The sequence below is a fragment of the Hippoglossus stenolepis genome, chromosome 11 (genome assembly GCF_022539355.2).
Source record: "Hippoglossus stenolepis isolate QCI-W04-F060 chromosome 11, HSTE1.2, whole genome shotgun sequence".
NCBI lineage: Eukaryota > Metazoa > Chordata > Actinopteri > Pleuronectiformes > Pleuronectidae > Hippoglossus > Hippoglossus stenolepis.
This window is the reverse complement of record NC_061493.1, coordinates 13,385,759-13,402,070: the sequence shown is the minus strand read 5'-3', so window position 1 is coordinate 13,402,070 and position 16,312 is coordinate 13,385,759. Positions and strand designations below refer to the sequence as shown.

The 16,312-nt window shown below is 42.3% G+C and overlaps 1 protein-coding gene across 1 annotated transcript in view; it reads left to right on the top strand.

Moving 5' to 3' along the window:
- Nucleotides 1-16,074, top strand: part of eif2b3 (eukaryotic translation initiation factor 2B, subunit 3 gamma) — a 32,141-nt gene extending 16,067 nt beyond the window's left edge. The window contains exons 6-12 of the mRNA XM_035169914.2: nucleotides 2,981-3,070; nucleotides 5,466-5,602; nucleotides 5,809-5,999; nucleotides 6,318-6,380; nucleotides 7,054-7,202; nucleotides 10,866-10,969; nucleotides 15,861-16,074. Coding sequence (XP_035025805.1) covers nucleotides 2,981-3,070; nucleotides 5,466-5,602; nucleotides 5,809-5,999; nucleotides 6,318-6,380; nucleotides 7,054-7,202; nucleotides 10,866-10,969; nucleotides 15,861-15,913 — 787 coding nt within the window. The 3' untranslated portion in view covers nucleotides 15,914-16,074. The remainder of the gene's footprint in view (nucleotides 1-2,980; nucleotides 3,071-5,465; nucleotides 5,603-5,808; nucleotides 6,000-6,317; nucleotides 6,381-7,053; nucleotides 7,203-10,865; nucleotides 10,970-15,860) is intronic.
- The last annotated feature ends 238 nt before the right edge of the window (nucleotides 16,075-16,312 follow it).

Sequence of the window (16,312 nt, the reverse complement as noted above, 5' to 3'; positions counted from 1 at the left end):
GACCAAGCAATCCTCCTCAGTCACTCTCGTTATCCTGCTGCCTGGTGGAGAGCGGGAGTTCAGAGGAGCGGAAAAGGAGAAATGTGGAAAACTGTAGAAAAGAGCTTTTGTTGAAAACGAGAGGAAGGAAGTGAGTGACGTAAAGCCAGAGGAAACATTTGAAAAATATTTTTTGAAACTCCGATGCTCAAATCCAGGTGTATCATCACTAATTAATTCGGCCTCATGCCAATAACAATATCAGACCCTCGATCCTTGCTAATTTCGATGTACACGTTAAGAGGTGCTGAAGAATAATTTCAGGCCTTAGTTGTGTAAATAGAAGCTTTACTGAATGTTGCTCCTTCACTTTTATTGTGGTAGTTTCCCAATCTTGAATATTAGCTGTATGTACAGAAGCAGAAAGTCAAATACACCCATACAACCATATTGGCAGGTTAATATTTTTAATTACACGTTTATGATACCATCTTTATATGTTATGGTATCTCGACTGGAATAAGCTCCCTTGTACCCACTACAGATTTTCTATAATTATTCTATAATTCGATAACAAGCAGTGTTTGTTTTTTTTTTAAGAGCAGAATCCGAGCCGCAGGCAATCCGCTAATGTGTGAGTGGAGATAGAGGTGGTGTCAATTAGATTTTTCTTTCTGGCAGACCTCCCTTCATGCACAGTAAACCCTCACAGGAAGTCTTCTTCCATCAGGACATATGTGAGTCCACTGGCTAATCGTGGCCACTAGAAGAAAATTCGAGTCACTAAGGATTGCCTAAGAGTCTTTTGGTCTAACCATGTAACCATCTTCACATAGGTCTCGACCTTACTATGTAAAGTGCCTTGAGATAATGTATATTATGATTTGGCGCTATACAAATAAAATCGAACTCTTGTACTCAATCATGCAGGCGTATGCTCCGTCTCTGCCACTCGGTTCTCTCATGGAATGTCGTCTGGCACTGCCATCCCTTCACACAAGCCAATCACAGTCCAGACTGTTGTCGTTAGTGATTCCCTGATGGTGCAACCTGATAGGAGGATAACCAGAGGAACCCGTTTGCTCAGCAAGTGTTTCTGTAACGCGTCAATGTGTTGGTACAGATGGGTGAAAAATTTATGAAACCAAAAATGCACATTCGTCCATTCAGCACGAAATCGTCAGACTTTTAAGTCAACACCTTTGTGTCTATTTGTCCCAACTCCTATAGCTCCTTTCCACTGGTCAAAGTGATGTCATATTCCTGACATCGAACATGACGGAAGGAATACAGAAAGTCAAAATCCACTACTACTAGTGGGAAAAGAGTCAAGTGCCTCCTTTGAGCGGATTGACTTGTGTTTAAAACCTTGTGTTTACTTGCTAATTTGGTCTAAAAGAGGTATAACGAAGACATGTTTGCATGAACAACTTTTTTTTTGTATGTTTTGAATTTTTGTGACAGCCCAGATTGTCTGTACATTTCAGTTCAGACTTTGTTTTCCAGCCAGTATTTAGTTTCTATTCATTTTAATGTGGAATAATAAATCAATTTGCTCAGCTCTCAGCGTCACTGTGAACAGTGAGCGCCATGTCTGCTTTTAATTTTTGTCAAAGTTTCATTATTGTTTTGTGGTAATGAGACACAGACTTTTCAAGTCATTCCGCTTTTACAACTTTAAAAATCTAAATCACTACAGCGTGCTTTGAAAACATAGAAGGTGTGTGTGATTTGTAGTAAATGGGCTAAAACATGTAAAAGCCCATTGGTCCTTTCAGGAACAATGCTCCCTGCAGTTTTTATTATGTACTGATTGAAAGGGCCAGAGGAAGAGGAGGATAGGTAGTCATAGAGGATGAAGGGGTGACGGTGGATCTGTTTATTGCACCCTGAAGGATGAAATGGTTTTCTTTGGGTCTCGCTTCGTAAATGTCACATATTCAAACTCAAACTATGTGTCGATGTGTGAATACATGAGTGAATGCATGGATGGATGAGTGTTTCTGTGTGCATGTGGCCCTCCACCCAACATAAACCTGTCTCACCGGCAGCAGCTCTGCGGGACGACATCTACGGTGGCTGACAGACGACAATAGACAGATGTCACCGTGCTCTGACTTTTATGTAAGCCTATGGGCGGTGTCTGGTTTTCATCAAATGTTCCTGTTTATGTGCAAAGAGGAGGTTTACATTGAAAGGAGGCTCATTTAATGAGAAACAAACACAAAACACAAAAACAGCAAATGATGAAAAGAATGAAAGCAAATTGTCCTTCAAGTAGCCAAGGTTAAAATGTTTGTCAGGAAAGTGTATGCAGTGTGGTGGGACTCCACAAATCCACATTCTGATTTATCCTTCAGTGCATAAAATCTTTCTGTACAATCTCGTTAACCCTTTTTAAGGCATCAGCTCAAAAAAATCCTTGACAAAGGGGTCTGGATTTTTCCCAGAGTGCCATTAGCATAGGAAGAACGCAGCTGGAGAATCTCAGGTCAGACACGTTCACAACAACACAGAAATCTCCAGATCGTTCAGGAAAGGGATGGTGGAACATGCAGGAGGTGGAACATAACACAGAAATCCGCTTACAGCACATCACGTCACCGGCATCGGCCGTATCTCCAAAATTTGACATCTTCGTCGTTGTCTTCTTCGCGCATGCCTCCTCCTCGCATGTTAGAAACAACATCAACACACCCACTTCCATGTGGTGAATCCTCTGGATAGTCTCCTGCTGTATTCTCACATGAGCTCATTCATTATCTGAACAGTGGCTGGCAGGACAGAGTCCCGAGGAATTGCGTTTTTACATGGAGCCCCTTCGCTTTATTTCAGGAGATTATCCGGAGTCCAGTGCATGTCTGAAAGCAGCAATATAGAATCTAATGAATGCATCAAGACAAATCTCACTGTAATGCTGTGTGTATCTTAGCTCAGTGAGTCTACAAAGGGATGATATTTCTATAACATCACTTTCTGTCTCCGTCTCTTTTACCTGCAGACATCCCAGGATGCACATCAAAACGGGCCTCGTGGACGCTCACCTCTACTGTCTGAAGAAAGCGGTGGTGGACTTCCTCACAGAAAACAAGTGAGTTCCTTCGCTAATTTCTTTTTAAAATAATTTGAAAAGTGACCGGTTTAAGTGCACACATACACCCGCACAGGTCGACACGAACTCACATGTGCTGCTTAATCTGCACTAAGTGTTAAACATGGTAACTTGGTGTGTGAGGCTTTGAACGGTCCTGTTAGCAGGGTATTCTAGTGAGGTGTTAATTTGTTTTACTATGTGCCACTGAGGCAGGCTGTTAGGCCTTTAGCCTCTGAAGTGAAGCAGTGTCAAGTGGAGCCCCGTAGCTGCACAGACTCTATACCCCTGGCTAGATTCAGAAAATAACCTCTGATATCATCCTCATTATTTAACTTGGTTTTAGTGTCAGTTTTGCTAATTAATAGTTTCTTGGCTCTTTCTTAGGGGTCAGTGGAAAGTAGACTCGCGCACTTTGTTTGAACCTCTCTTCCTAAAACTATAATGGGAAGTCAAAATTTTAGGATAAGAATTTCCTCCATATGAAATTGGTTTGGTTTTGATCATTTCAGAATCAACTGGCAAATAGATTGTCTTTATATAGCAGTTTTTTTCTATCACACACACCATTCCTACAAAGCTGTTAGGGCAATGTAGGGTTCTTGCCCAAGGACACTTCAGAATGCAGACTGCAGGAGGTGGGAATTAAACTGCCGACCTTCTGGTTAGTGGATGACCATCTCTACCTCCTGAGTCACAGCCGTCAAATACGGATAGTGCTGCTTTTCGGTTGCACTATAAAACCCAAGCTAATATTTTGAAGCCTTTTAACTGCCAGAATGAAGTTTGGACGAAGGAACTTTGAATCATGGGTAGGTTTGAGCTTCATCACAGCAGACGTCAGTCGAGGATCTCGTCAATTTCACGCTGAGCCAAAGAAACACAGACCCAGCACTGTAGTTTAATGCCACTTTCTTGTTTATCATGTCGTAATATTGCAGCATCAATGCAGCATCACTTTGAAAGACGTTGCAGATGCTGCAGTGGTATTTCAGTCTGTTTACAACCTGCTCAGGGGAAATTGGGACTGGATCCAGATGTACTCCAGACGAAGTTGAAAGGTTAACAGCATGAAGCAAAAAATCCCGAAGTAGTGTTGTTATATCTTTGCTGAGGTGTGTAGTCTAACAGTTTTTGTCAAGGATATAAGTTAGCTTGTGGAAATCTGTAGTTATATTACAGTCATTTTAAAAGAAGTTAGTCTTCATCATAGTTCGCACATAAATAAATCTAAAGCCAAGCTTGTAAACACAGATCCCACAACTATAACTAACTCTCCACCTCTTTTTCGGTTAAGGCGGGGGGGTTACACTTGAATCGCCATAGAGATGTAGATATAAATCTTACATCATTACATCACTAACGCACCCTCTGCCGCCACCATATATCATCTCCCTTGTTAGATGACTCATTTCTTTCTTTGGCTCTTTTCTTGGGACTTCCTTTCACGGCTCCTCTGTCTCGCTTCCTTTCTCCTCCGTGCTCTCGCTCAAGGAGAGAAATGGACAGAGTAACTGTTGTTTTTCTCCTGTCATTCAGATGGAAATTCTAATCTCCCTTTTAAAAGAAAGTAAGAGAAGGCGAGTAAGAGGGGGTGTGGGGTGGTGGAGAGAGACACTGAGCACAGCACAGAGCGGAGAAGAGAAGAGAAGAGGAAAAAGATTTTGGGGGGGAATTACCTCCAGGTTTACACAGACTTGAAAGTATGATTCAACTTCTGAGGTGCTAATTATCAGTATGAAGTGTTTTTCAAAGCGAATATGTCTGACAGTAATGATAACTTAATGTTACTGCTGTCTGCTAGTGCTAAATAACAAAGGTCACTATTACTGCCTGATCTTAAGATCATATAGTACAAATACACAGCTATTTAAATGATCCCTTGATGAGTGGTCAACTCTCATTTATCTTGAATCATATCACTTTGTAAGTGACTATCACCACCACAGTAGTGCACTGTGTCACTGTGTATGTAACATGAAGCAGTGAGTGACCTTGGAACAGCATGAAATGAATAAATTTATTGCTTTTTTTGGCCCAACTTTGTCAAACACATCTCAAATGGCAGCCGGCCACTTGCCAAGGACATTACCAGTACAGGAGGAATTGAGAACAGCAAATGGTTTTATTCAAGTCAGTGCAAGGTCACGGTAAATGCATAAATCACCCCAGTGCTCTTTTTTTTTTTATTATTTCAGATGCACAGCTCCCAGTGAATTCAGAATGTAGCTCACTGGAAAAGTTATTCAGTTATTTATGAACTTGTTTTCTTGCTTGTTCATTTACGTTTCATTCAGCCTCACCCCTTGTACACTCAGTGATGAACAACTTCCACCTCATTGATGATTAGAAAGTGTATTGAAGTATGTTTTCCTTCCTTTTCTTTTTTTCACAGGTCCATCTCATCAATCCGCGGCGAGCTGCTACCGTATTTGGTGCGGAAGCAATTTTCCAAAACGACCAAACGTCCCAAAAGCAAAGAGGACTCAGAGGATCAGAGCCAGGAGATGAGTGACTCCTCTACGAACCAAGGTCAGAGTTCGCACCGACCCATCATCACAGGAAACACAACACTGAGCAGCCACAGCGCTGTTACTCATTTAAAATAGCTGTGGATCTTATTTATTAGCGTCAATATGGAGAACATCTAAACTCTGCCCATGCAACATCTCCTCATCATCATTTTCTACCGCTAACGCTGCTGTCCCCACTTGTCTTCCTGTCTCTTCATCGTTCAGAGCTCCTCATCTCATCACGGGACGAGTCTCTCCTAGAGCTGGCCCAGGAGCGCTCCTGCTGGAACGACCATCACGGTGACATGAGCGATGCTTACCACGGAGGAAAGCTGCGCTGCTACGTTCACATTACGGACCAGAGCCTGTGCTACCGCGTCAACACTCTGGCTGCTTACATAGAGGCAAACCGACTGGTGAGTCAGACATCATCAGTAAATAAGCTGTCATTTCATTGCATAATTTCTCTCCTCTCTTATCCCTCTCTTTTTATGTAATTTTCACCTTTTTCATAATGCACAAAAAACGTTTTTTTTGTTTTTTGTTGCTGATCATACTAAACAATGAAGATTCGTTATTGATCTTGGTAACAGTAGTTTAATTGACAAAAAATTAACTCAATGTTTCAATACACCAGATAGATTGTGGACATTTGAATCAATCTTTCAGTCTTTAATCTTTATTCCTTTGGTTTTTATCTCATGTCTCCCTCCCCTTTGTCCTCTTCCTACTAGGCCCCAAAGCTGTTTGAGGAGTCGGCAGTTCATCCGTCTGCTGTCATTTCTGAGAAATGTCAGGTAAGAATGACATATCACAATTATCACTGGTCAGTACACTAGCCATAATCTGGCTAGTGTAATCTGGGAGCATTTTATTCAAAATTAGTAACTTTGCTTATTCTTCTAGATTTCCTCATTCTCTCAGCATCTGAATTACACATGATATTTACTGTAGAGGATTTGCTATGTATCTCTGTTTAAGGCTATGTCCACACTAATAGTTTTAAAAGATACTAGCACACCTGAAAATCGATGTCACATGACCATTCACGTACACTGAGCATACATGTGCTGATGTAAAGCAGATGCAAGAATATCAAGAACGGGAAACGGCAACGGTGAAAAATATAAACAGGGATTTAATTTCTTTGACTAACAGCAAAGTGGAACTGTTACTGAAAGGAAGTGTTAGAAACGCTTTTCCTTCACCGCTGGTAGTCGAGTCGTGACTGATAAAACTCAATCAGGAAGCGAAAGCAGGTGACTGTTCCGCTTCTGCTCATTCAGACTAAAATGAGGCCCTAGAGTTTTTAAACGTATACAGGGCCAGCAGTTCTTTGTTTCAGAAGCTAAAAAATAGCAGATTACTGTGGACGCCAGGCGTGAATGCAGCTACATTGATGCTTTTTAAAATAAAAAAAATTCTTGTGTGGATATATGCAAAGTAATGTTTCTGTTTGTGTTTGCTCAGATGGGATCCGACAGCATCATCGGAGCTCTGTGCCAGGTAGCAGATAAGACCTCCATAAAGAGGTCCACTATTGGCAACTCCACCACCATAAAGGAGAAAGTCAAAGTCGCCAACTCCATCATCATGCACGGGGTTACCATCGAGGAAGGGTGAGAACACACACGTCCCAGAAAAACACACACATCATGCAAACACTCGTTGAAGTGCTGTTGCGAACACGTTAATTTAGCCTGAAAAAGAATTTTCCCTCGGAGGCATGTTCAGGAATTAGAGTCCTTTTTGTAGGTGTTCAGTTCGTACATGTTTACTGTGGGCGACAAAGTGGTGATTAGTGAGAAAAGATTCCAAATTAAATAAATCATCTTTAATTGCCAGGAAAAACTTGTAATGAGCGTTTTGAATCTCCCTTTACACGCCTCCTACACACTAACCCAAAAATCAAAACAACTTTTTACACTGCTGCTTCTTTCAACACTGTTTGTCTTTTTTACAAATAAAAGCAGTGGTATGTGTAGAACTCCATTCACTGCATTTCCTGTGTGTGTGCGCGTGTGTGTTGGATGCTTGTGCATGTGTGTGTCTGTCGATGGGAGGTGTAACAGGTTTTGTTTTCTGAGCACTATGGGGTCAAACAGGGATCGCTGAGTTAACAATGCATCTATTGGTGTGCAACCAGCCAGAGACCAGTTCCAAACAAACACGCTGGTTATGGAATTGTTGAGGTACCATGTGGGTTTGAAAGATGTTATCCACACAAGCAAGAGTCTGAACTATTTGATCAATGCTATTCGAAATTAGTTCCATCAGTACCAGCTCATCAAATGCCAAAACGAATGAAGTTTTTTAAAAAAACAGCGTGACTATTTCCTTGCTTCTTTCCATGTAATATTTTCAAATGACACAATTTACAACAGAAACTAGCCGAGGAATAAGGTTGTGCAAATGTGCTTCTTTTCTTCCTTTTTCAGCTGAGATAAAATAAGTTGATCCTTTATTAGATCCACCACAAGGAACATTTGCGGTGATACAGCAGTAGGAATATGGTCAAAATAAGAAATATCAGTATAAAGAATTAGAATCGCATTTAGTAGAGTGTAGACCTCTGGAGGAAAAAAGTGAGATCAGGGATTTCTTTTCTTGGACCGGTGGTTTTCTTCTGGAATGGGGTCGTGTGATAGGAGCCTGGCGAATCAGCGAAGGCTGCATCATGACCGAAAAGACCCATTCAGCAAGCGGTTGTGAGTGTCATCGTTTCCAAACATCTCCGTTTCTGCCCATTCAGACTAAAACGCAGCCATGGAGGTTTCAAAATATAATGAGACCTGCAGCGTTTCCAAACTTCTCCGATTTAGCAGCAATAAAACTCCAGACATTTGGACGGCAGGCAAATCCGTAGCAGAGATTATGCGTTCTGAAACAAAAACGTAGTAATGTAGATGCAGCCTTAGAGTGAATATCACCTTAATGAACCTGGTCGATACATTACATACATTCAATTGCAACTTTGATGAATGAGGAAACTCAGAGGGTCAATGCAGGATTAGGCAGATATTGTAATTGCCACGTTAAGATTTAACTTGGGGTTGGGCGGGGGGGGGTGCACATCAGCATTGCTCTCAACTGTAACCAGTAGTTTCAGTGGTCAAAATGCTTTGTAGCCACAAAAGAGGACTTGTGCAGAGAGCAGCACCAGAAGCTACTGTAGCATTAGCATGCAGATTGATCTGCTCAGTCTCTCAGCCAGAAACTCTGGTGGAAAGAGACTTTAATGCACTCGTTCGCAGGCTCCTTGTCTTTTATCTCAATTTCTTACTCCTCCTCTTTTCTTTGCGCCAAGGCCCCGACGCCATCTCTCTCTCTCTCTCCTCTCTGTTTCCGTCTCTCTCCCCATCTCCTCTTAAGCCTTTCAGGGACCCCAGCCAGCCAGCCAGCATGGGGACCCTCATCATGCCCATGTAGGTGCACGCACAAAGGCATGAAGGAATAAAGAGAGACAGGGGAAGGGAAGAAAGAAGCGAGGGGAAAGCAAGCAAGCGAGCATGCAATAAAGAAATTGCAATTCTTTCTTTTCTTTCTTTGAGGACATAAGAAGGAAGGAGAAAGAAGGAAAGAAAAAGCCAGTATGAGGGGATTAGCAGACCCCAGCCATGTCGCAGAAACCCCGAGCATTTCTGGCTTCTTTGTTTGGAGCTGACCAGAGCTTGTTGACAAAGCGCTGCGTGTTTGGGAAGGGGGATAGTAGGGGTCAACTTTACAGGGGGTTGGCACGGAAGGAGGGGGTTGACGTGAGTGTGTTTGTGTGTGTGTAAGTGTAAGAGAGGGAAGGAGGATGGGGGGGGTCATGGCAAGGAGGAGCCCTGGTGTTAGTAATTAGCGGTGTTTCAGCTCTGAAGCTTCTTTGGTGGTCTCTCGCTCTCTCCCACTCTCTCTAATGTTACAAAACTCTGAATCTTGTAATCTCCCATCACCATCTACCACCAGCACCTCCTGGGTAGTCACTGACACACACACGCACACGCACGCACACGCACGCACACACACACACACACACACACACTCCTTTCTCCCTCTCCCTTAAGGCCTAACCACCTGAACAGATCGGGCCGATACAAACCTGTCTGTGTGTGAGGTGCAGAGGGGCCAAGTGTGTGTGCGTCACAACCTGGGCAAGATCAACATGTGTTCTCCACTGGGCTCCCCAAGCTTCTGAAACTCTCACACACACACACATTCTCGAACCCACACACACCTTCACACACACATGCCCTCCACGATTAGCCGACGCAGGACACACAAGACTGTCTGTGTCTCCCCTCCAAGAATTTTTATGGTGATGGTTTGGCTGAATGTGAGTGTGCATGGTGGGTTGGCACTGGTAGTTCAGGTGGGACTGCAGCACGGGGCCAACAATGTCTTCACATGCAAACACACACACACCGCATGGCCTGCTGTGGTTTTTTAATACACTGCACATATATGCTAATGTCATGAAGCACATGTCTGAGTCTTCGAAGCAGGTGGGAGAGGACGCTGAATGTCTCTACTGTCAGTTTGACCTCAGTCCACAACTGTGGAGGGGAGAGGGTTCGCAGCCAACAGAGGAAGGCTGTGGTTGTACTGGGCAGCTCCCAGTATGAGCGTGCTAAGCTGTGTGCATGTGCCCGTTTGTGTGTGTGTGTGTGTACATAAGCTCCAAAGAAGAAATATGAATATGAACCATGTTGGGTTCTCAAGCGTAGCCTGAAGAGCAAACAGAAAATGTTTCAACACTACGAAACCTATCCCAGCAAAATATTAATCTTCAATTACTCAAACTATCACTTGGTCAGAAGGATTAGCCACTTCCTGCACTTCAAGGCACGTCAAAATAATATTGTTTAGTTCATTACAGCTGCAACTAACACATATTTTATAATCCTCTATTCTTAACTGTCATAAGACTGACAACAAAGTTTTCAACCAAAGCTAAACGTTAGTTTTGGTGAGTTGTTTTTAATAAAGTTGCAATGATGTCATCTGTAGAGTGGTTGTTTCCATCCTTTCCACCTTTAAAATTAAGCAATATGTTCTCATGACGATCAGTGGTTGTGGCCTGAATGTGGGTTGTGAACACTGTTTGATTTGAACGATTTTAAAACCAGTTAAAGTATTTACTGTTCCTTAAAAGGAAACTAACTTATATGTGTTTGTGGTCACTCGTATTAATCTTGGGACTCACTAGGCCTTCAAACACTCCAGTTGGGAATCACACAGTGTTTTTATGACACATAAGAAGAACGGGATTCATGTCGTTTGTGTGTTTTGATTTTCAGGTGTAATATCCAGGGCAGTGTGATCTGCAGTAACGCCGTCATTGGCCGAGGAGCAGACCTCAAATACTGTCTGGTTGGAAATGGACAGCGGATCGAATCAGAGGGTGAGGCACAAACACACACACACACACACAGTCATCTAACTCTCAAGCATTCGATCTTGTATTGTATTTCATTTCTTCCCTCTGTAACTGTGGCTACATTTGAGCATTTTATGCCCTTAAATGAAGTTGGATGTTTTGAATCCCCACAATCAACTGGAAACTAAGCCTCAAAAGACGAAGAGAACAAATGATACAGCAGCAAAAACTGAGACTGGAAAGAAAACAAACGCTTTCCAATATAACACCACCCATCATACAAGACATGGTGTCTATTAAAGTTTGTAATGTCCAGGTTGGTTGTGGCTGTTAGGTTGTCCACCCCTCTCTCTGGCCCGACCCAGACAACGTGCTAATGTATGTGTGTGGTATCTGCCAACTATGAAAGTTTCTTAATTCTGAAGTCGCTGTGATAGATTTGTCAGAGATTATTTTATTTCTTTAATCCTCTTGTCCCCGAAGCTAGCTCAGTGTGTGTGTGTTCCTGTACTTATATCTTTGTGAGGACATTTTTGGAAACTGAGGACATTTTGACCGGTCCTCACTTTTTCAATGGGCTGTTTCAGGGTTAAGACTTGGTTTTAGGGTCAGAATCAGGTTTAGGTTAGTGTTAGGTTTAGGCATTTAGTTTGGATGGTTAAGGTTAGGGTAAGGGGCTAGGGAATGTATTATGTCGATGAGTGTCCTCACTAAGATAGAAGTATAAACATGGGTGTGTGTGTGTGAGTGCGTGCGTGTCACATTGATGGAGAGGTTAGAGAGCAGGGCCAGAACAGGACCACCCGGAATTCAACAGCAGCAGCTTCCAGCCATGTCCTCCACACACACGCGCGCGCACACAGACGCGCACATATAGAGAAAGAGAGAGTGAGCTCGGCTACCAGACTGAGCAGCCTAATTGAGTGAACAACTGGGAGCACTAATACCTCTTTTCCTAAAGGACGCCGGTGCCAGTGTCATTTTAGAACCGAGCAGCATTTCGACAGGTTTGAGAACCAAGCATTACGTCGTCCACGCTTCAAACCAGTACAGACTGATCTAATGTACCATTTTGCTGTTGGCCCAACCGTACGTGAAGCTCAGAAGAGGAATGCAGTGTCGAGCAATCACTGCTACAAAACCAATCTGGCTTTAGCTTTTTTTGGCAGGACGCTCCCGACTAGGCAGCACATTATGTTATTGAACCCTGGAAGCTTGGACTCCTTGTTGCATAATTGCTCTGCATACAATGTATGGCCAAAACTCAGTCACGCAAACGTAAAGTAAAGGTTTAACAGCCTCTGTTTCTCTAATGGAGTGTAAATCTCTCTGTCTCTTGCTGGTTGTCAAACACAGATTTTTTTTTTGTTCTCTCAATTGGTCATTTCTAAAAATATTTATATCGTTATAAGTTTTTATTTTAAAGGGATTCTACTGTAGTTAGTCAACTTTTCTTAACATAGCCTGGAATGCTAAGTTTTTGAAGATATGGCAATAAGTTTAGAATATAGCATCTTGTAATTTCCATTCCCATTATGTTAGGACCCTCTCAAAAATGACATCTTATCTCAAGGTGTTTACACTTGTGAATAAACTGAAAAACCTTATCAGGAGATCAAGACTGGGAGAAACCTCAGGAATGGCAATAGAGGATTGATCTGCAGTCTTCCACGACTCGAGGGGATGTAACGAAATCTAACTTGTGTAACGTAGCGTCACTGAAGGAGAGGAACAAGGTACAACACCTCCAGTACTTGGTTCCTCCTCTTCAGGGAAACGAACAGTAACAGGGAAATTTCTGTGAATCACTCGCTGATAAGGTCTTAAACCTCCAGCACCAAAGGGCTTGATAAGTTTTGGGGAATTTCCGTAGAAAACAACACAAAGCTTTTATTGGTTTCAACCTATGAACATTTACGACTTCAACCTTTGTTTTAGTCACATGAGGAACAATGAATGCAATCAAACAGAAGCCAAAAAGTGGGACAGTTGTATAAAATACCAAATGTGTGAAAATGAGCTAGCAAAACTGCTAGTTTATATCCATTGTAGCAACCAACATGAGTGAATGGCGCTCAAAAAGCCCCTCTCACTATTTAAGACATAGGTGGACATCAAAATCTATTTCGCACTGGAAAATTCCAAACAAACCAGACGTCGTTTCTCATAATATTTGGCTATAAGTGCACTTGTACAGCTTAATATACTTATACATGTTAATCTGCCCTTGTCATGAAATCAGCTCAGTTTATTGAACTTAAAACACACTGAACTAATTATAAACCCACTCTCCTCTTTGACTTTATATTGTACTGTAAGAAAAAGCAGAGCATTGTCTTCTGACACCAGTCTCACTGACTGACCATAGGCTGCTAAAGACATTACACACCCACTCCACTGCTGAAGCTGTTAGCAGTAAAGGACCACCCTGACTGTCAACCTCACACGCTCACACACACACACACACACACACACACACACACACACCGCTAAAGTGCACAAATGCGCGTGTATCAGGTGTTGATATTTAAAAGACACACACCTTCGCTGTCGCCGCTCTGGCAAATGCACACGTGCTTGCATTTATAAAGTAGGCATCATACATGGACGTGTTTCCTGCCTCATAGGTCAAACTGTCCTCTGATCTTATGATGTATCCTGGAGACATTTAAGTGCTTCTCTGTCATTTTTATCTATTTTTGGACAGAATACTCATTTCCAAGACAAGTATCTTATGAGCAAATGGCAATTTTCTGTCTTTTATTTGTATTTGTAAATACGTATGATTGGCGAAGGCACTAAGTCTGAGAAAAAACCCAGTTGTGCAGTCCAGGTGTATTTATTTTACAGTGGCAACATGCATAAATAAGAAGAAGAAGGGGAAAAAGAAAAGGATGGATAATTTGGGGGTTTTGTTTCAGTTTTACGTCCATCACAAGTCAGAAACGTCAACACGCCCACTCACTGGCTCTGAATTTTCCTGTATTCTCACATGGGCTCACTCAGACATTTTCTGGACATTTTACTACAGGTCGGAGCAACTCACAGACATTTGCGTTCTCGCAATTAGCCCCATAGAACTGTTTTCCTGGTTCATACAATATCTGAACATTGCTTTGCATAACATACTAAGACATAGTTTTAGCAAGTACTTATTTAAAAGTCAATTAAAATACCACTCCAACTCGATCCCACTTGGTGCCTCCCCATGTAAACTCCTGTTAGAAAGCCTCCTGTACAGTTTTGGTGTTTCCTGGTCCAACCAGTATGGCAAAGATAAGAAAAACTTAGGAAAGAAGAAAAATAAAATCTTGTTAAATCACCTTGCTAAAACTCATGCCATGCTAATGCATAGGACGACATGGCTTTGCAGGGTGTGTGCACCTTTCTGTACAGGACTTGGGTCAACCCTGTGACAAAGACTTTTAGTCATGGACAAATCAAAGGGCCCAAACTGAGTAACTTCTTGCCCCTTTCTCTCCAGTCACTCCTTCTCCTTCCCTCTCCTACTGTCCCATACTCCATTTGTCCTCCCGTCCACACACACACGCACACACTCAGCGGAGAAAACCCAGTCCGAGCAGCAGATTCCTTCACACTAAAACTTGCCTCGTGTGGATGGAACATTACTCTCTTCCACCGTTTGCTTTGGATCGGTACTGGTGCTCGGGGATGAAGGGATGGAGGGAGGCGCGGCGGCTGCTCTCCTCATGCTGAACCGGGTTCGGGGTTGAGGAAGATAGTGAGAAAACGCTGGCAGACGTAGTTTCAAGCACCATCTATTTCTTTCAGTGAGGTTCAGGTAGCGGTCAGAGTGACCTAACTCTTACCACGCAGGAGATTCTGGGAGTGATGTCAAATAAATGAAAGGACCATACAGGGATATGCACGTTATAGCCCATTAACTACAAATTGCACATACATTTATTTGTGCCCTCCAGACAACCTTTGTTTTCCATTCAGTTCATTGTGGTATTAAAAGTTATACGCAGAAATAACCTAATGGGTTTTCCATTACAGTAAATACATTTCGCTGCAGTAAAATTTGTGTGTGGTATTAAAGTAATAAAGAGCAAAGACTTTTTTTTGAAAAGTTTCCCTGTTGATTTACTTGATGAAACATGGAGGAGTCTCCTGCCAAACAACAGTTTTTAATACCAACGTCCACATTTTGCCAGATTCAAGCATGATGAGTATTTGTCTTCTAGCTTTTATTTTCTCAAATCTCGCACGCCATGATACACTTGCTCAACATGTGGATGTTTCTTTTGAACAGAGTTACGTTTACCTTCAGTGTTTCTAAACAAAATACACAAGGGTTTGGCGGATTTACGAATTTGTTTTTGTTCTTTCATTTTCGTTGACATTGTGAGATGGGGCTTTTTCAAAAATGTTTATTGATTCAGAGAATAACTCATGGATCTTGATTTAAAAAGTCAGGCATGTTAAGGCCTGCAAATGTAGTGAAGAAGACTACAGGGTATCAAACGTGTAACATGTAAACTAGACGAGTAGAGTGCACACCTCTGCCAAGGCCCAACAGTCCCCTTATCAACCCACATTTAAATTCACTAGATCTGTAGTTTGATTAGGATCACTCCAACGTATCAGTCCCCTAAGCAGGCCGGGTTTCTTAAAATCAAGATCCATGAATTAAACTCTGAGAAATAACGGAAAATGTTGAAAAAAGAAAATGACAAATTCCTGAATCCGCCCCCTGATCCGGCGCCGCAAATTATAATGGGATCTTTAATGGGACCTATGTCGCATCCTTCCAAGTTTCATGGAATTCTGTCCTGTAGTTTTTGTTTAATGCTGCTAACTAACAGACAAACGCAAATGAAAACAACCTGAAAATGATGAAGAGTTATTATTAACGTTTTCTTTTCTGTCTGAATGTCTTTGTCCTCCTCAGCTGAGAGGACTAACGAGGTCATCGTCGGAACGGACCAGCTGATGGAGATCTAGCTCCCACCTCATTACCCTATCGGAGAGCCGGGAAAACCCAGAGGACAACTGATTAACCGGCCGACTGACCAATCAGAAGCCTGCTTGACTGTTCTACGCTCTCTTCCACCTATAGGCCTTTTTGTACATTGTGTTCAAATAAAAACAGGTCTGCTTAAAAACCCCATGAATCCGTTTGCTTGGTGTGTTTTGCTCCCTTCATCTCTTCCTGATCTTTGTAATTGTTTAACCACACTAGTAATTATCTGATCGTTACTGTCTCCTAATAGTTGGACTATTTACCCTGTTGTAGAAGGAGGAGCGTGGGCACGTACATGTCTGAATGTGCTCGACTGTTTACACGTGCACACTGTGCAGCTGTGAAGACCAGAGATGTCGAAGAAGAAGCAGTGGGAGGGG